The sequence below is a fragment of the Trachypithecus francoisi genome, unplaced genomic scaffold (assembly GCF_009764315.1).
Source record: "Trachypithecus francoisi isolate TF-2019V2 unplaced genomic scaffold, Tfra_2.0 Lachesis_group6, whole genome shotgun sequence".
NCBI lineage: Eukaryota > Metazoa > Chordata > Mammalia > Primates > Cercopithecidae > Trachypithecus > Trachypithecus francoisi.
In genome coordinates this window covers 27,902,736-27,922,717 of record NW_022681471.1, presented here as the reverse complement: position 1 = coordinate 27,922,717, position 19,982 = coordinate 27,902,736, and the positions used below count along the sequence as shown (strand labels likewise).

Below are 19,982 nucleotides of genomic sequence, written 5' to 3'. Positions count from 1 at the left end.
GGTGGCGGAGTCACTGTCGCTTCGGCCAGGCTGCGGAGCGGACGGACGCGCCTGGTGCCCCGGGGAGGGGCGCCACCAGGGGAGGAGGAGGAGAAGGTGGAGAGAAGAGACGCCCCCTCTGCCTCGAGGATCTCTCCAGGCCCTGACCTCAGGGGCCAGGGCACTGACAGGACAGGAGAGCCAAGTTTCTCCACTTGGGCTGCCCGAAGAGGCCGCGACCCTGGAGGGCCCTGAGCCCACCGCACCAGGGGCCCCAGCAGCACCCCGGGGGCCTAAAGCGACAGTCTCAAGGGCCACCGCAAGGTTTCCAGTTGCCTAGACAACAGGCCCGGGGTCAGAACAACAACCCTTCCAGCCACCTGCCTCAACTGCTGCCCCAGGCACCAGCCCCAGTCCCTGCGCGCCAGCCAGCCCAGGTGACATGCCGGTGCTCTCCAGGCCCCGGCCCTGGCGGGGGAGCACGCTGAAGCGCACGGCCGTGCTCCTGGCCCTCGCGGCCTATGGAGCCCACAAAGTCTACCCCTTGGTGCGCCAATGCCTGGCCCCGGCCAGGGGTTCTCAGGCGCCCGCCAGGGACCCCACGCAGGAGGCCTCCGGGGCCGCGGCGGCCAAGGCCGGCGTGAACCGGGTATTCTTGCAGCGGCTTCTGTGGCTCCTGCGGCTGCTGTTCCCCCGGGTCCTGTGCCGGAGACGGGGCTGCTGGCCCTGCACTCGGCCGCCCTGGTGAGCCGCACCTTCCTGTCGGTGTATGTGGCCCGTCTGGACGGAAGGCTGGCCCGCTGCATCGTGCGCAAGGACCCGCGGGCCTTTGGCTGGCAGCTGCTGCAATGGCTCCTCATCGCCCTCCCTGCTACCTTCGTCAACAGTGCCATCCGCTACCTGGAGGGCCAGCTGGCCCTGTCGTTCCGCAGCCGTCTGGTGGCCCACGCCTACCGCCTCTACTTCTCCCAGCAGACCTACTACCGGGTCAGCAACATGGACGGGCGGCTTCGCAACCCTGACCAGTCTCTGACAGAGGACGTGGTGGCCTTTGCGGCCTCTGTGGCCCACCTCTACTCCAACCTGACCAAGCCACTCCTGGACGTGGCCGTGACTTCCTACACCCTGCTTCAGGCGGCCCGTTCCCGTGGGGCCGGCACAGCCTGGCCCTCAGCCATTGCCGGCCTCGTGGTGTTCCTCACGGCCAACGTGCTGCGGGCCTTCTCGCCCAAGTTTGGGGAGCTGGTGGCAGAGGAGGCGCGGCGGAAGGGGGAGCTGCGCTACATGCACTCGCGTGTAGTGGCCAACTCGGAGGAGATCGCCTTCTATGGGGGCCATGAGGTGGGGCAGGTTGGGACGCTGGGCACGGAGGGGAAGCGTGTGTCAGGGAGGCCCAGGGGCGGGCAACCGTGAGCAGTGGGGACAGTCCAGGGCGGGCTGGGGCTGATGCCAAAGGTGTGGGCAGGCCATGGGAGAGCAGGGCTGGGGTGGGCAGGGTCTTGGGCAGCCGTGGACTCGGGCGCGGCAGTGGAGAGGCAGGAAGGCTGGGTGGGGACTGTCCTGTGCTGGTTGCCTGCACGCTCCTGGCCACTTCTGCTTCCTCTCCTCCTCAAGGAGGTTGTCCCAGCCTTAGAGCTGCGATCCTAGCAGTTTGAGCCTTGAGAGGAGACGCCTGCCATTCGGGAGCGGGGACCAAGGGACGTGACCTGCTGCCTAGCCCCTCCTGGGCCCTTGGGCCCTTTGAAGGCCGGCGTCCAGCAGAGCTGGCTGGCCAAGCAGGCGGGCATTATGGGCATGACTCAGCCCAAGCGAGGTTAATGAGCAGTGCCCAGCACAGCAGTGGGACTTGGGGTCAAGGCCACCCCCGCCTGAGCCCACAGGCCTGCCCAGCTACCAACTGGCTCAGCTGCCTTCCGGGGCCCCCAGACCAGAGATGCTGGGTCCAGGCTGCCACTGCGGAGGGACACACTTCCTGCTCCTGGCGTGGCCGCCCTTCCGCCCGGTCTGTCTCCTGGTTCCCTGGTGGGCCCCGGGGCGGACGGGCCAGGCAGGCGCTGGGAAAGGTTACTCCAGGTCAGTGCTCCTTTATCTCGCCTCAGCCCCTCCCCTTCCTTGTGCCTGGGGTTGCAGTTGCCTTGGGCCCTGCTCTCTGCGACTCAGTTTCCGTTCCCCAGTGCTTCTTGGGAGGAGGGGCACAATGGCATCCATCCCCCAAAGGCCTGTGTGTGCTCCCTGGGTCAGGTGGCCCCTTGCCCTGGGACCTTGTCTCACTGTGCACCAGCAGAGAAGCAGGCTTGTCCCCGAACTCCACAGAGAGGGGCATCCCGGGTGTGGGCCAGACTGCAGATTCAGAGAAAAGGCCCCTGGACTTCAGCCACCACTCCAGCTTCCCTCTCCTCTTTACCCGCATGCTGGGCTGCAGGGCCTTGGCAAGCAGCCGCAGCCTTGGGCGAGGCGCTTGGCACATTCCCCGCAGCTACATTGTCAGCCTTGGCTGGCACCCCTGCCAGCTCCCAGCACGAGTCTGGATTGCCGGGGTGCTTGCTTCAGGAATGGGAGATCGGGCTTGCAGGGAGCTCAGCTGTGCAGGCCGACCTGGGTGGCGGGGGCAGAAGAGAGATCACTGGTTCTTTGAAGGCCTTCGTCCAGGCTAGCTTCAGGAAGTAGATTACTGGTTCTTTGAAGGACTCCATCCGGGCTAGCTTCAGGAAGTAGCACGTTGGCCAGGAGGGTTTGTTGGCTAGGGCAGGAGGGCCCGGTGTGCATTCACGGCCTGTCTGCATAGGCCTCAGCTGGAAAGCTGTGTGGGGTAGGAAAGCTGTGTGATAGGACCCCTCGGGTGGCATGTGGCCCGTGGCAGTCCCACTGGCTGATGTCCCCGTGGACACTGGCCTAGGCTCGGATCAGGGCAGAAGCAGCTGACTGGCTGGAGGGCACACAGCAGAGTATTCTGTCCTTCCTGGGATTGCCATGAGGAGGCTTATTGAAATGCACATGCACATGATCTCTTGCTTGAGAACAAAGTAAAGCTTTCTTGATAAGTCTAAGCATCATTTACAAGAAAGTGGTTCTCCTGGCAGCTCTGCCAGTGTGGTTCAAATTCTCACACTGGTTGCCACCGTCAGGCTGTGTGGACTTGGGCAGGTCACTTTGCCTCCCTGGGCTTCAGTGTTCTGTGTACAATGGGCACTTGAATACACATGCAATGGGACGTGGTGAGAATCAGATGCAGAGACGTGAAAGCACTTGGCAAACAGTGCCAAGCTGGGCAGCTGTCATCAGATGGCTGTGGGGAGGCAAGGCTGGGGCGCGTGCCCCTGGACTGAGCCCAGAAATTCACAACCCCTTGGCTACCTTGCTGGGAGCACTTCCCGACACCTCTCACTTCCCCCACCTGTCTGACTGCTGCTGCCACCTCTTCTCTGTAGATGTCCCTTTCCCCACCTGCTGGTGTCCTGACGTAGTGATGGTCAGTGCAAGAAGGGGAACAGAAGGACAGGGGAGGCCTACCCATTGCTGAGGGAGCGAGGTCCAGGCTCAGCAGTGGGGACATACACTGGGGCGAGTCCTGTAGGGCCCAGCTCAGCAGCACATCTGCAAATTTCTCACCAAAAGGAACTGTGGGAAAGTTGAGGGGAGAGGGGGCCTAAATAGGCCAAGACTATTGAACTGAGTTTTTCAGAACCAAGAGACAGGGTCTCACTGTGCTGCCCAGGCTGGGGTGCAGTAGTGCCATCACTGCAGCTTCAAACTCCAGGGCTCCAGTGATCCTCCCACCTCAGCCTCGCGAGTAGCTGGGACTACCCGTGTGTGCCACCACGCCTGGCTAATTTTTTTTTTTTTTTAATTATTTTTCGTAGAGACAGCATCTCGCCATATTGGCCAGGCTGGTCTCCAACTCCTGGGCTCAGACAGCCTCTCAAAGTGCTGGGATTGCAGGTGTGAGCTACTGCACTCAGCCCAAGAGACACTGCCTTTTGCTGTCCTGCGCTGCTCTTTGCTTAGTTTAGTGGGGGAAAAATTAGAGCTGATGGATGATCTCTCTGGGTCAGGAGGAGGGGCTAGCAGGGAGCCCAAAGAAATGGGCTCAGCAGAGGACAGAAACAAGGTGATTAGAGAGGGAGTAGAGAGGGGACGGCAGCCGCACTGTGACATCAGCCAGTCCCTTATACCCCGTCACACCTTGAGTTTGAGACCTGGCCCCACCCAATCGTAACCTCTGGCTCTCGGCCTTCTGATGGCCACCATGGCACAGCGTGTGTGAGTGGCACTCGGAGACTCTGACCATTGCCCCCATGGGAGCTGCCACTGTGCATGGCCACAAAGCCTGTCTGTGTCTGTCACCCCCTCAGGTGGAGCTGGCCCTGCTACAGCACTCCTACCAGGACCTGGCCTCGCAGATCAACCTCATCCTTCTGGAACGCCTGTGGTATGTCATGCTGGAGCAGTTCCTCATGAAGTATGTGTGGAGCGCCTCAGGCCTGCTCATGGTGGCTGTCCCCATCATCACTGCCACTGGCTACTCAGAGTCAGGTGAGACCCCGGGCTCTAAGAGGATCCAGGCCAGGGACGTGTCCCCCATACCGCTGGGTGCTGGGCTCACGAGGGCCCAGCTCAGCCGGCCCGCCTCCCACTTCTGCTGCCAGGGCTGCCGAGGCCCTGCAGCCACCCTTGATGCTCTCAGAGGTTGGGCTTGCCTTGCCCCTCCTTGTTGCCTTTTGCTCTGCGTGCACCTCACATCCTTTGGTACCACTCAGCCAAGCCCAGGACTGCAAGTCAAGAACACAACGTATCACTTCTCCAGGCACAGATACCCTTACCCACCTGTCCCTGTCCTCAACCCAACTGTGACTTAGAGGTGGGAGGATGTGCGGAGTACCTCGAGTGAGCCCCTTTATCACTCTAGCCTTGGTTTCCTCGCCCTGAAACAGCTCTTGTAGGTTGCAAAGGGGAAAGACCTCCACCCTAAGGCGTTTTAGAGGCGTGGAAGCCTGTTCTACCTGTTATTTTAGTGATAAGATTAAAGATTCAGGTTTTCTGCATTCCTGTTGATTTTGTTTGTTTGTTTTATTTTCTTTTTGGTTTTTGAAACAGGAGTCTGATGTCGCCCAGGCTGGAGTGCAGTGGCACGACCTTGGCTTACTGCAGCCTTGAGCTCCCAGGCTCAAGTGATCCTCCTACTTCAGCCTCCCCAGTAGCTGGGACTACAGGCGCAAGCCACCATACCTGGCTAATTTTCATATTTTTTGTAGAGACAGGGTTTCACCATGTTGCCCAGACTGATCTGGAACTCCTGGTCAGGTGATCCTCCTGCCTCAGCCTCCCAAAGTGCTGGGATTACAGGCGTGAGCCACCGCGCCCAGCCTGCATTCCTGTTTTGTTTCTCTACTGGATTGCAACTTCTGCATTTGATTTTTTAGTCCATTAGTGGTTACCCTTTAAAGGATCAACACGTGGCCGGGCGCGGTGGCTCACGCCTGTAATCCCAGCACTTTGGGAGGCTGAGGCAGGCAGATCACGAGGTCAGGAGATCGAGACCATCCTGGCTAACACGGTGAAACCCCGTCTCTAGTGAAAATACAAAAAATTAGCCAGGCGCGGTGGCGGGCGCCTATAGTCCCAGCTACTCCGGAGGCTGAGGCAGGAGAATGGTGTGAACCTGGGGGGCGGAGCTTGCAGTGTGCCAGGATGACGCCACTGCACTCCAGCCGAGGCAACAGAGTGAGACTCCGTCTCAAATAAAAATAAAAGTTAAAAGATCAACACGCATACTTGTTAGGTTAATCAATAGCTCCACCTCCTCCTGGACCTTAGAACACAGAAGAGCCCCGTGGGGCATGGCGTCATAGCCCAGCCAAGAGTTGGATTTGTACCTAGTTTTTCCTCTTTGCTATCGCCTTATCCACACATGATAAAACTGGCTCACACGTTTGCTGAGTTCTATGGTCACCATTTCGCTCCTACATCTCAATTTCTCTTCTATGTTCTGTTGTCTTCCTCCAGATAGACACGTTTTTAGTTTTTGTTTGTTTGTTTGTTTGTTTTTTAACTCACAACTATACTCAGGACAAAGAGTCATCAGTGCTTCTAATTCTTGATTATTTTATTGTAATTCTTTGTGTTGTTTTGTTTTTTGTTTGTTTGTTTGTTTTTTGTAGAGGCAGGTTCTTGCTATGTTGCCCAGGCTACTGTGGAACTCCTGGGCTCAAGCGGTCCTCCCGCATCGACCTCTCGAAGTGCTGGGATGACAGATGTGAGCCACCGCACCTGGCCTGTTGTAATTCTTGATTATTTTTGTTGCAAATGTTTCTATTTCACCCTTATTCCGAAGCTAAAGTTGAGTTGCGCAATGGAGTCTAGGTGGACAGTTCTTTTCTCTCAGCCCTTTCACAATGTCTTACTGTCTCCCTGCTGCTTCTGTAGCTGCTGACAAATCAATTGTCCTCCCTGAGTACGCTGTGTTTTTTCTCTGGGTACTTCGATCATTTTCTTTCTTTTTGGCATTCTGCAGTTTCACTATGACGTGTTTAGATGTCAGTTTTTGTTGATTCTGCTTGAGACTTGTTATATGTCCTTTGAATATTCAGGTTTTTCAATCATTCTGGAAGATTCTCAGCTATTAGCTTTTGAGATATTGTCTGACTCTCATTCTTTTATCCCGTTCTTCTAGAACTGGCAGCCAGCGCTGGACTTCTGACTCTCTTCGTTGTGTCTTTTGGTTTCTGTTTACTGTTTCCCATCTCACACTGTGCTGAATTCTGGGGATGCCCTCAGGCTTTCTTCCTTCTTGCTCATTTGCCAGTTCACCAGTTTTCTTTTCGGCCATGTCTAATTGGAATTTTGTTCACATTTCAGTGGCTGTTTCTGTAAGTTCTATTTCATTCTATTTCAAATAGAAATTTGAAAATGGATATTTCCTTTTTCAAGTAGAAATGTCAGGCTGTTTCTGTGTCTTATTTGCTTATCTTTTTGACTGCTCCTTTTATGCTGTGTATCATGTTAGTCATACTTACCCCACCATCTCTATCCGATGGTTTGGTTCGCTTCAGTTCTTGGGAGTCTCATTCACCTGTCTTCTGTCTGCTGGTCCTCACTCATGGTGGATCATTTCCTTGTGGGTTTTGCAGCAGAACTTCTATGGGGATTGGTATGACCTCAATGGAGGGTGTAAGTCCATATTTCCTTCTGTTTTGGCCAAGCACTCCAGGGTAAGCAGTTGGAGGCCGTTAGTTAGTGTGGAGGGGATGGTTCCTGAAATGAGAGGTGGTTTCATTTGAATTCATTTGAACTCCAGGCACATTGTTACAAATTCTTAGAGGAGGCTTTTTGTTCATTGCTCATAGAGCCCAGGCTAAGCAAAGAAAGCTTCCTGGTCTTTGCCCTGCCTGCCTCTGGGGCTTTCAAAGGATCACCTGGCTGCCTGCTTCTCTTTGCTCCCAGGAGTTTCCCTTGCTTTCCATCAAGCTTGGCTCTGCTTGAAATAGTTTGTACCCAGTTTGGTGGGAAGAGGGTTTTCAATTTATCAACAGAATCTGATTCTCTCCCTGTTTCTGTTTCCACCTCGGGGCTTCCATGCCCTCAGCTGTCTGTGTCGTCCTCTGGGTGACTCACCAAGAGGAAGGATCTAATTCGGGGACTGCACATCAAGGGCAGCCTTGATGCCGGCGTGGGTGCCCGGCCCAGTCAGCGCACCTAGCCCCGGGCACTGAGGCAGCACACGAAACAGCACCTGCAGCCGCTTCGCTCCATGGCTGCCACTGATTGCATCAGGCTGCTCCCTGCCCTGAAGGCCTAGGACTTTTCTGAGCCTCTGCTGTGCCAGGCTTTGTGGGCTCCTGGCCCTGCTCTGCTGGCCCTCAGAGCCAGCAGCCTTTGAAGGCTGTGAAGCGCTCCCTTTCCCCTGGCTTGATTGGTTCTGTCCTGTGGCCTTCCATTTTTTGGGGGGGGGGGTTTTGAGATGGAGTCTCACTCTGTCTCCCAGGCTGGAGTGCAGTGGCACGATCTCGGCTCACTGCAACCTCCGCCTCCTAGGTTCAAGCAATTCTCCTGCCTCAGCCTCCCAAGTAGCTGGGACTACAGGTACACACCACCATGCCTGGCTAATTTTTGCATTTTTAGTAGAGATGGGATTTCGCCATATTGGCCAGGCTGGTCTTGAACTCCTGACCTCAAGTGATCCATCTGCCTTGGCCTCCCAAAGTGCTGGGATTACAGGCGTGAGCCACTGTGCCTGGTCCTATGGCCTTCTTATTTCCCCAAATGCCAGGCCTGCTCTGTCTTGGGGCCTGTGCCAGGAGCACTCTTTACTCTGCTGCCCTGTGGCACAGCCCACCTAGGCAAGGCCCGGCCTGCCCACCACCACCTTTCCTGCCTCCTTCCCTGCCTCATTGCTCTCCCAAGCACTGAACACCCCGTCAGTGGCGCTTTTCTCTCTCCCTGCCATGGACTGTAAGCCCCATGGAGGGCAGGGATTTTTTTCTGTTTTGTCCCTGCTATGTCCCCTGCACCGGGTGGCTAGTGAGGGCTCCGAGTGCTTCAAGGAGGTGCAGTGTGCTGGTTGGGGAAGATTTAGATAAGCTTTGCTGGGCTGGCATGCAAGGCAGGTGGGCTTAGGAGATGGGCAGGGCCTGTGGCTCCCATTCCAGCCCAGAGGCCTTGCTCTGTCCAGCTCCAGGGCCCTGGCCTTAGTCGCCCAAGGCTCCAAGAGAACCTGCAGAGGGCAGCTGGTTCTGCGCCAGGATGCTCTAGGCACAAAGACTTGCAGACCCTTCCTTTTGTCCACAGAGACTGTCCAGCTCTCAGAATACCTGGGGAGGAGGGCTGTGTCCTTAAGAGCACGGTGGGAAGGAAGGTCCAAGGCCTTCAACCTTTAGGATTAACGTCCCCGCCCTGCCAGCCCAATCTAGTTCCCTGGTTTCCCAGGCCAGGCCCCTTTCCACCCTGCATGGCCCTGAGCTGACTCTACGTTTCATGTCCTCCCCCAGCCCCCAGCCAGTGATCCCTGAGGCTTCCCCCTCAGGATCACACACGCCCCTGGATAGAGTCCTCGGGTCCTTTACAGGACCTTCCCACCACCTCAGCCACACCCCAGCACCCTCAGAGGCAGCCTTCACCCTTGCTCCCCACCTCTGCTCCTGTGGGGACTCTAAGGATCCAGAAACTGAGAGTCAAGGCCATTGATGAGGGTCAAGGGTGCTGCCACGGGGCCCTAGAGTGTGACAGAAAAGCAAGTTAAGACAGGAGCAGCTCCTGGGAGAAACAGACACCAAACAATATGGCTGCTGGCCCAGAGGTCAAAAACCATGGTGTAGAGGTCAGGAAGTGGGACATTAGGCTGGGCGTGGTGGCCCACGCCTGTAATCCCAGCATCTTGGGAGGCCAAGGCGAGCGGATCACCTAAGGTCAGGAGACCAGCCTGGCCAACATGGTGAGACCCCATCTCTACTAAAAATACAAAAAAATTACCTGGGCTTGGTGGCAGGCGCCTGTAATCCCAGCTACTCGGGAGGCTGAGGCATAAGAGTCACTTGAACCTGGGAGGCAGAGGTTGCAGTGAGCCAAGATCACACCACTGCACTCCAGCCTGGGCAACAGAGCAAGACTCTGTCTCAAAAAAAAAAAGAAAGAAAGAAAGAAAAAAAAGAAAGTTGGTGTTTCAAAGCTAAACAGCCCTGGGCGTTGGATGACAAAGTTCAGACGTTCCCCAGGAGGGGTGACATCAGTGGTGCAGGACAGAGGGCAGGTGGAAGGAGCTGGTTGTACCCAGAAACAAAGCGAGATGCCTGCTGGTGCATTTTAAAAATCAATGTTATTGAGATGTAATTAACATACCATACAATTCATCCTTTTCCATGTACAATTTAAATTCATTCACAGAGTTGTGCAGCCATCACCACTAACTCCAGAATGTTTTATTTTTATTTTATCCCCCAAAGAAACCCCAGACCCATGAATAGTCACTCCTCATTCCCTCTCTCCAGCCCCTGGCACCCACTCATCTGCTTCCTGTCTCTGTGGATTTGCCTATCTGGACATGTCCTAGAAATGGAATCATGTGCTCTGTGGCCTTTTGTGACTACCTTCCTTCACTGAGTATCATGGTTTCAATATTCGTCCATGTCATAAGATGAATCAGTCCTTCATTCCTTTTCATAGCTGAATAATATTCTATTGTGTACATAGACCACAATTTCTTTTTTTTTTTTTTTTTTTTTTTGAGACGGAGTCTCGCTCTGTCGCCCGGGCTAGAGTGCAGTGGCCGGATCTCAGCTCACTGCAAGCTCCGCCTCCCGGGTTTACGCCATTCTCCTGCCTCAGCCTCTGGAGTAGCTGGGACTACAGGCGCCCACCACCTCGCCCGGCTAGATTTTTTGTATTTTTTTTTAGTAGAGACGGGGTTTCACCGTGTTAGCCAGGATGGTCTCGATCTCCTGACCTCGTGATCCGCCCGTCTCGGCCTCCCAAAGTGCTGGGATTACAGGCTTGAGCCACCGCGCCCGGCCAGACCACAATTTCTTTATCCATTCATCCATTGATGGACATTTTGTGTTTCTTCATGTTTTGGCTGTTGTGAATAACACTGCTGTGAACATCCATGGACAGGTCTCTATGTGCACAGATATTCTCGTTTCTCCTAGGTGTATAGCTAGGAGTGGAATTGCCAGGTCACACAGTAACTGGACAGTTCACTTTTTGAGGAGCTGCGAAACTGTTCTCCACAGTGGCTGCCCCATTTTACCTTTCCGCCAGCAGTGTTGGAGGGTTCCACCGTTTCATCCTGGTTAGCACTGGCTGTCATCCCCTTTGTGTTCTAGCCACCTAGTGGGTGGGAGGTGGTATCTCTTGGTGGTTTTGATTTGCATTTCCCTGATGACTGATGACGCTGAGCCGCTTTTGATGTGCTGAGTGGCCGTTTGTATGTCTTCTTTGGAGAAATGTCTGTTCACGTCCTTCGCCCATGTGTGATCGGGTTATCTCTGTCGTTGAGTTGTAAAAGCTCTTTGTATATTCCGGATACTGCACCCTCATCAGATGTGTGGTTCACCAGTCCAGAGTTTTCTCCCAGTCTGTAGGTTGTCTTTTTCACTGTCTCGATGTTGTCCTTTGGTGCACAAAAGTGTTGAGTTGGATGAGGTTCAGTTGATGTGTTTTTCTCTTGTTGCTCATGCTTTTGGTGTCCTAGTGAAGGAACTGTTGCCGTATCCAAGGTCATGAAGCTTTATCCCATTTTCTTCTAAGAGTTTCATAGTTTGGGCTACGCTACACATCAGCCTGTGATGTGCTCTGGGTTGGTTTGTATGTATGGTGTGAGGAGTCCCTCTCTTGCACATGGAGAGAAAGAGAGAGAGATCTGATTGCCTTGGCACCATCTGCAGAAGAGCCTGGCCTTTCTCTCCAGCAGCTCATTTTTAACTTTCCACTGTCTCTGCCCCTCCCCGCCCTGCCACCCACCCCTCTGGGGCTTTGCAGATGCAGAGGCCGTGAAGAAGGCAGCCTTGGAAAAGAAGGAGGAGGAGCTGGTGAGCGAGCGCACAGAAGCCTTCACTATTGCTCGCAACCTCCTGACAGCGGCTGCAGATGCCATTGAGCGGATCATGTCGTCGTACAAGGAGGTACCTCTGGCCCAGCCCCACCCTTGCCATCCTTGCCATGCTCCTCTCCCTGCAACTGGCAAGGGCTGAGCCAGGGTCACCCTCCCTCAGGTGACGGAGCTTGCTGGCTACACAGCCCGGGTGCACGAGATGTTCCAGGTGTTTGAAGATGTTCAGCGCTGTCACTTCAAGAGGCCCAGGGAGCTGGAGGACGCTCAGGCGGGGTCTGGGACCATAGGCCAGTCTGGTGTCCATGTGGAGGGCCCCCTGAAGATCCGAGGTAAGGCTGTCCCCTCCCTATGAGTGACCCCGCCCCTGCTGCTACTGCAGATGCTGACCTGCTGCCCCAGCTCCTCCCATTCCTGCTCCCTCACTCAGGGACCTCCGTGCGCTTCTGGCCCATCCCAGTCCACCCAGGACGGGAGGGCTGCCCAGCAGGGTCTTTGAGGACTTCGGCCTGGTCGAGCTGGGCCCCTGGAGGGTTTCCTGGGGAGAGGTGCTAGTCCGACCACCTTCCTTCCCAGACAGTAGCTGCCAACCACCCTAGTGACTCGCCTTTTGAGGGCCCCAGCCTGGATTATTCATTCAAAACAAGGGGGATGTGGTCCCCTCACCCATGCAGGACAGCAAGAGAAAGTTCCAGTCAGTGTGCCAGCCGCTGGCTGCCGTGGGAGGCAGGTGCTGCAGAAGTAGGTGGCGGCCCAGGGCACCGTACTGGACACTGAGGGAAGAGTTCAGCTTGTTGGAAGACCTGGCTGTGTTCCCTAGGGGCCCTGGACCACAGGCTACTGGTGGGGAACCAGCTGGCATGCTGCCGGGGACACACAGACCCCCCCCCGAGAATGCAGAGGGGTTGCCACCACTCCTTCCCCTCCCCACCCCCCGCTGTGCTCTCTCTGCAGGCCAGGTGGTGGATGTGGAGCAGGGGATCATCTGCGAGAACATCCCCATCATCACGCCCTCAGGAGAGGTGGTGGTGGCCAGCCTCAACATCAGGGTAGGTGCAGCGGGGAGGGCGCCAGCCATGCACATATGCAAGCCTCAGCCCTTGGTTCCCGCCTGTCTGTGCTGGCAACAGCCGTTGTCCCTAGATCTACGTGGCAGGTGGGCCAAGGTCAAGGTGAGAGACCAACGTGTCTCTGACTGTTCATCCTGGGGCAACAGAGGCTGATAAGAGAGACCAGTGATACCAGGATTGGCCAAGGTTCGCCCCGGCGTTCCTGGCCCTATCATCTGATGCCAGTTCCCCATACTCCTAAGAAAGCCAAGACCCGGGCGGGGGCTCTGCTTCAAACCTTGCCACTCAACCTCCCTGGGAAGGCCACAGTTTACCTGTGTCCCCAGCCAGGGGTTTAGATGGGGCTGGGGAGCAATGGAGTGAGGGGAGACGGGGGTGGAAGGGCAGGTAGAGAAGTGACAAGGAATCACTCATTCATTCATTCATTCATTCACTCATTCATTTAACCAATGTGCCCTGAACTCTGAGCTGGGCACCAGAAACCTGAGGTAATCAGGAGCCCTGCACTCAGGGAGTCCTCACTGTGGAGGGGCACTAAAGTGTTACAAACGTCTCCAGGTAGACAGCTGTTCAAGGGACAGTGGGGATCACAAGAAGAGTGGTCAAAGTCCCTTGGGGTGGTGGGGGTGGGATGAAGCCTTGCCCAGGAGTCGCTGCGAGCAAGTGGGCAGGCAGCTGACGATAGAGGCCGTGGGCCTGAGGGGCAGCTCACACAGGAGGGGCATGCCAGGGAGGAGGGGCGTGCCAGGGAGGAGGGGCGTGCCAGGGAGGAGGGGCCAGCACAGGTGGTTACCCCTCACCGCCGGCAGTGGCCACTCCTAGGATATCCGGGGAGCTGATCACCAGTGAGTCTGAGGAGGGTGGTTTCCAGGCTAGCCCCGGGCAGCACAAGCAGGCAGGGGCAGCAGGCAAGCTCACAGGGCCCCTGCACGCTGAGCCACAGCTGCTCAGGGAGCCAGGTGTGCAAGATGGGGCAAGGCCCAGGCCCAGCCCCTCAGGAGGGGACAGTCAGGTGGCTGCATTAGCATCCTGTGGCTGTGGTCACAAAGCGATACAAACTTTGAGTGGCTTTCCCAGCAGAGGCGGCCTCTCTCCCGGCTGGGGAACGGCAGTCCGAGAGGAAGGTGCAGGCGGGGCGGGCTCCTGCTGAGTACCCAGAAGGCGCCTCCGCTCGGGGCCTCTGTCCCAGCTTCTGCTCTGCTGACCATCTGCGGGCTTCCTTGACTTCTGCCACGGCAGGTTGGCCTCAGCCTCTGTCTCCACACAGCACTCTCCCTCTGGGTGTGTCCGTGTCTCCGTCTGCCCTTTCTGTCGTGACATGGGTCACATTGCATTTGGGCCCACCCTTCTGCAGAATGACCTCATCCAAACCTAACTCATCACGTCCACAACGATCCTGTTTCCAAATCAGCTCACACTCCAAGGTAGTGGGGATTAGGGTTCCCACATAGGACTTTCAGAGGACACAGTTCCGTCCATGACACTTCCTGAGGTAAGCTAAAGACCACGCCCTCAAGTCTTCCCAGGAGCCCTGTGTAGCGGTGTTGTTACCGTGGGCTTCACGGACTCCAGGCCCCCGGCCTCCTCCCTGCACACAGCCCGCCCCAGCCTGGCTGGCATTTTCCCAAAGTAGGCGTTTCCTAGCTCCAGTGAGGACCATGGAATCAGTGAATTGAGGAGCCTGGGATCCATGATGCAGAGCCCAGGGGCCACTGTGGCATCTCTGGGTCACTCTGGCACCTGGGAAGGCAGTGGGTCTGTACTGTCAGTCTAGAGCCATAAAGAAAGTACCTTTTGGGCCGGGTGTGGTGGCTCACGCCTGTCATCCCAGCACTTTGGGAGGCCGAGGTAGGCAGATTGCTTGAGCCCAGGAGTTCAAGACCAGCCTGGGCAACATGGCAAACACTGTCTCTACAAAAAGTTTTCAAAATACAAAAATACGCCCAGTGTGGTGGCCGTGCCTGTAGTTCTAGCTACTTGAAAAGCTAAAGTGAGAGGATCTCTTGAGCCCAGTAGGTTGAGCCTGCAGTGAGCCATGATCCCACCACAAGGCCCTGTCTCAAAAAGAAAAGAAAGAAACTGCCTTTTGTCCCCAGTGACTCAGGAGGCCAAGGTGAGAGAATTGCTTGAGTCCAAGAGTTTGAGACCAGCCTGTGCGACATAGCAAGACCCCGTCTCTAAAAAAGCATTTAAAACTTAGCCAGGCATGGTGGCGTGCATCTGTAGGCCCAGCTGCTCAGGAGGCTGAGGTGGGAGGATGACTTGAGCCCAGGAGTTGGAGACGGCAGTAAGCTGTGGTCACACCACTGCACTCCAGCCTGGGCGACACTGAGATCTCGTCTCTTGAAAACAAAGTGCTTTTCAGGGCAGTTCCTTAAAGTGGGCTGAGAGTTGACCCTGCACTTGGATTCCTGGTGAAGTGGAAGTTGGATGGGACTGAGGATGGCACTGGCTGTGTTGAAACACACCTACTCGTTCAGCTGTGGCAGAATAGGCCCTTCTTCTTGTGCTGGACCCACGTTCTCTGGGCATGTCAGGGCCTGAGGACAGGGCCAGGTCGTGTCCATTCCTGTGTCCTGGGCCAGGCATTTAGTGAGAGCTAAATTTAGCTAGGGCCGTGGATGCTGGACCCCATCCCCCAGGCCCTGCTGTCCTTTATCAACAGATCAAGAATGGCCCGCCTGCTGGCCTCGGGCATTGGGAGCCTCTCAAGGCTGGGCAGGAGGCCATAGGGTACGGGAAGGAGCCTGCGCTCTCTGGCGTCAGTGGCTGTTGCCCCTGCAGGTGGAGGAAGGCATGCATCTGCTCATCACGGGCCCCAACGGCTGCGGCAAGAGCTCCCTGTTCCGGATCCTGGGTGGGCTCTGGCCCACGTACGGCGGTGTGCTCTACAAGCCCCCACCCCAGCGCATGTTCTACATCCCGCAGAGGTGAGGAAGCCCATGCATCTCTCCTGCACCTCTTCCTGCCTGTGCGCTCACACATGGCTTCCTGCAGAGGCCCAGGAAGTGCTGAAGAGTCAGCACCTCAGGAGAGGACACCAAGGCACTGTCCCCAGAGCCAGAGACAGGCTATGGTTCCTGCTCCCTCCAAACCCACCCAATCCACTGCCCTGTTTTGGATCTGTGTGGGGTGTGTGCACGGGCGGCGACGTGAGCGTGTGGGTGCGTGTGAGTGTGGCACGTGGACACTGCCTGGGAGGCGCAGAGTATCTTGGGAGAGGCAGGGCCAGCCCTTCCCTCTATGGACACCCAGCTTTCCCACAGGCCCTATATGTCTGTGGGCTCCCTGCGTGACCAGGTGATCTACCCGGACTCAGTGGAGGACATGCGAAGGAAGGGCTACTCAGAGCAGGACCTGGAAGCCATCCTGGACATCGTGCATCTGCACCACATCCTGCAGCGGGAGGGAGGTAGGAGGCCTGGGGCTGGCAGCCACCTTTTGTCCCACTGTGGCCTCTCCCTTGGCCTCCACGGAGTGAAGATTATCTCAACATCCAGGAGTCTAAAGTGCCAGGTGCCACAGGGGCGGGGCAGAGGGTGCTGCCTCTAAGGCCTGCCTACCAGGGAGGACCAGCACCACACAGATGGCCCCAGGTGGCATGGGTTCTCTAGGGAAGGGGGCACCTAACAGGGATGTGCACCTCACTGGGGGACCGAGGATACCCTCTCCCAGAGAAAAGAGGTCTGAGCTGAGCCCTGCAGAATGCTGAGTGGTTACCCTGTCGGGGAGCCAGGGACAGCAGGGCGGAGTGCGGCCCGCAGGCTTGGTGGCGCGAGAGGCTAGCTCACAGAGTCCCCTCCGGACCAGGCGGGAGCCTAGGCTTTCCCTGAGCAGGATCAGACGCTCTTGGAAGGACCATGGGGCGGTGGGCAGGGGCAGCCTGGGAGGGGCAGGCACATGTGTGCAGTGATGGCTACTGTCAGGAGGTTTGTGCAGACGCTTGCAGGGGGCTGGGGCAGCAGAGTCGGGTGGATTCTGAGATGAGTTCAACATGAGAAGTGGCTCCTGCAGGAAATGGCTGGGGTGTTGTGACCTGCCTGTGACCTGCCTGAGCACGTGGCCCCTCCCGCCTCTGTGGCAGCCTGAATGCCTAGGGCCTATGGCCAGCCAGCATGAGCCGTTAGGATGGAGTTGAGCTGTGAGGAACAGAACCGGCCTCCCTGCACTAGTGGCTAAGATCGTTTGTGAGTTTATTGTACAGAGCCAGGCCACAGTTGCCGGGGCTGGCCCTGCTCTCTGAAGGTCCCAGGGCTCTAGGCTTTTCTACCAGGTCACTCTGCTGTGTGTGGCCTCCATTTCCAAAGTCACCTCATGATACAGGGGGGCTGCTGCAGCCCTCACATCATGTCCCAGGCTGTAGGATGGAGGAAGTAGAAGGGCAGGGGCAAAAGGTATGTGCCTTCTATCTTTTAAGGAAAGTTCCAGAAGCCGCCATATTGAATACTTACAGTTACATCTCATTGGCCACAACTTAGTCTCATGCTCACACCTCACCACAAGGCCACCTGGGAAGCGTAATCTCTATTCTGGTGGCCATACACCCTGTCGCCACTTCCAGTCCTGGGCCGCAGGGGAAGGCAGCATGCCTGAGAATACAGGAGGGACCACTTCTGCCGCAGTGCCCCGGCCCAATGGAGCAGCCAACTCACCTGCTCGTTCAAGCAGCCCACTCGAGCCTTGCCAAAGTGCTGGCACAGGGCAGTAACAGGAGGCCCAACCCCTGTGGGTGGTGACAAGCCCCTGGTCTGGGGAGAGCACTGTGGCAGCTCTGGGGCTCTGTGCCAGGGAACTGTGTGGGTGCCCTGGGGCTGCCATAAACCGCAGGGGTGGGTCGTCTCCTGGATCCAGCAGCCTGAGCTCCAGCTGCCAGCAGGGTGGGCTGCTTCTGGGTGTCGTGACAGAAGGATGTGTTCCAGGCCTCTGTCCTTGGCTCGCAGATGGCCCACTTCTCCCTGTATATCTTCACCTCGTGTTCCCTCTATGCACGTCCTCTGCCCGCATACCCCCTTTTTATGAGGACACAGTCATATTGAATTAGGGTCTACTCTGATGACCTCATCTTAGTGTGATCACCTCCATGAAGGCCCTGTCTCCAAATAAGGTCACACTGAAGTGCTGGGGCTGGGACTCCACCATATCTCTTCTAGGAGAAAGCATGATTCCAGTCCCCACTCCTCCATGATTAATGCCTGGCAGATGGACAAGGACACAGAGGCACAGTGGCCCTGTCATCACAGCCAGCTCATTCCCACAGCTCCCCCAGCTCCCCGGCCGGCCCCCAGGGCTGGGTGCTGGTGGAACTGAGCCAAGACCCTTGTCCCCGCCCAGGTTGGGAGGCTATGTGTGACTGGAAGGACGTCCTGTCGGGTGGCGAGAAGCAAAGAATCGGCATGGCCCGCATGTTCTACCACAGGTGAGCACTCTGGGCTCCCTAGGGTCCCCTGGAAGGGGAAGTCGCAGCCATGGGGAGGCCTGGGCTCAGTGGAGCCTGAGCTGGGCTGAGGTACTGGGCCCTGGAGGGTGCACAGACTCTCCTCTCGGCCCGGACCCCCAGGCCCAAGTACGCCCTCCTGGATGAATGCACCAGTGCCGTGAGCATCGATGTGGAGGGCAAGATCTTCCAGGCAGCCAAGGACGCGGGTATCGCTCTGCTCTCCATCACCCACCGGCCCTCCCTGTGGTAGGTGCCCTCTCTCCCTGCCTGGGGTCGCTGGGAGTGGCAGCCTGAGGGGAGGACGTGGCCTGGTGAGCCCAGCAGCAGCAGGCGGCTCTCATCAGCAGCCCTCGTGCCGTGCCCCTGACCCTGTCCCTCTCCTGGCCAGGAAGTACCACACACACTTGCTACAGTTCGACGGGGAGGGCGGCTGGAAGTTCGAGAAGCTGGACTCGGCTGCTCGCCTGAGCCTGACGGAGGAGAAGCAGCGGCTGGAGCAGCAGCTGGCAGGCATTCCCAAGATGCAGCGGCGCCTCCAAGAGCTCTGCCAGATCCTGGGCGAGGCCATGGCCCCAGCACAGGTGCCGGCACCTAGCCCACAAGACCCTGGCGGCCTCCAGGGTGCCTCCACCTGACTCAGCCCTCCCCGGCCCCTGCCCCACCCCCAAGCTCAGATCACCTGAAGGAGACAGCAGCACCCACCTGCGCACGCACCCTGCTCCTGCATGCCTGGCCCCTCCTAGAAGACCCTTCCCGCCCTTGGGAAAGTAGATATGGAGGGTGACGCCCTGCATAACCCCCGCCCTGTCCCTCCCACTCCCTGGGGGGGCTGTTCCACAGTGACTGGGCCCTGTCCAGGGCAGTGAGTCCTCTACTTTGCTCCGCGGAGGAAGCTGGGGCACAGGGGGCCCAGTGCTAGCCACAGCAGCGCAGCCGAGCCCCAGGAGCCACTCAGGCCACAGCCCCTGGTGCTGCAGGTGGCCTCCCTCCGGAGACTCGAGTCCCCATGATTCCCTCCTCGTCAGTCTCTCAAAGACCCCATGATCCAGCCCCTGAGGGTGGCCAGCCAAGGCTCCTGTCCCATAGGATGCCATAAAAGCCACCCAGTGGGACCCATGGTCACACAGAGCCCCTCACCTGCATCCTCTCCCCCACAAGAGCCCTGAAGAGCCCACGGGAGAGGGACGCACAGCACTGCCTGCCGAGCGAGAATGTAGCCCCAGCCCCCTCGGCCCCTCACCTCTTCTTTCTACAGCCTAATTTATTGGATTCCCTATTCGTAGCCCCTCCATGGCCAATGTGACTACCCTGCAGCAGCGGGGGTGGCCCAGCCTCTGAGTCCCATGGGGCCCTGGCTCCCACCGGTGCCAAACCCAGCCCCTGCGGCCGTCACCCCGCCAGCCTACACTGCCAGCCGCCACCGGGACACATGGGCCTCTGCTTGCCAGCCGGGAGTGCGGGCACCATGTTCCCAGCTCAGTGCCAAAGAGGGGCCACCAGGAGGAGCTGTCTGTAGAGCCAGCGCCTGCCCAAGAGACCCCACCGCCACCGTGTGCCTTTCCCAGGCCCTCAGCCCTTGGGCCGGGCACCACCCCCAGTCCCCCCAGTAAAAGCCTCCATTGCAAATGCAGTCCTTCCTCCCTGCCTCAGAGTCTGGTGGTGTCTGCTGCGGGTCTCGGGGAGAGATGGAGGAGAGGCAGTGGGTTGCCTGTGGGGAAAGAGTGAGTTTGGGAAAGGAGTGGCCTGACCCCCAAGCCCTTCTGCGGTGGAAAGTCACCAGGAGACACCGTCCAACATATCCTCTGCCAAGCCTCACACCAATGCTCTTAGGGTTCCCATGATGGTGGGGGGCAGAACCTGCACAACACACATTGCACAGAAATACTGGCTGAGCCCAAATAGGACTAGGGGAGGGGATCATGCTGGTCCCTGTGGGAGGAGCACGAAGGCAAGAGAA

The 19,982-nt window shown here is 57.5% G+C and overlaps 1 protein-coding gene across 1 annotated transcript; it reads left to right on the top strand.

Moving 5' to 3' along the window:
- The first annotated feature begins 8 nt into the window (after window positions 1-8).
- ABCD1 (ATP binding cassette subfamily D member 1) lies at window positions 9-19,663 on the top strand. The gene is given in 12 exon segments (XM_033201666.1): window positions 9-680; window positions 683-1,320; window positions 4,332-4,512; window positions 11,449-11,591; window positions 11,682-11,850; window positions 12,473-12,567; window positions 15,373-15,518; window positions 15,855-16,000; window positions 17,920-18,004; window positions 18,146-18,271; window positions 18,414-18,606; window positions 19,309-19,663. Coding segments are annotated over 12 exon segments (2,508 nt in total). The 5' UTR covers window positions 9-421; the 3' UTR covers window positions 19,636-19,663.
- The last annotated feature ends 319 nt before the right edge of the window (window positions 19,664-19,982 follow it).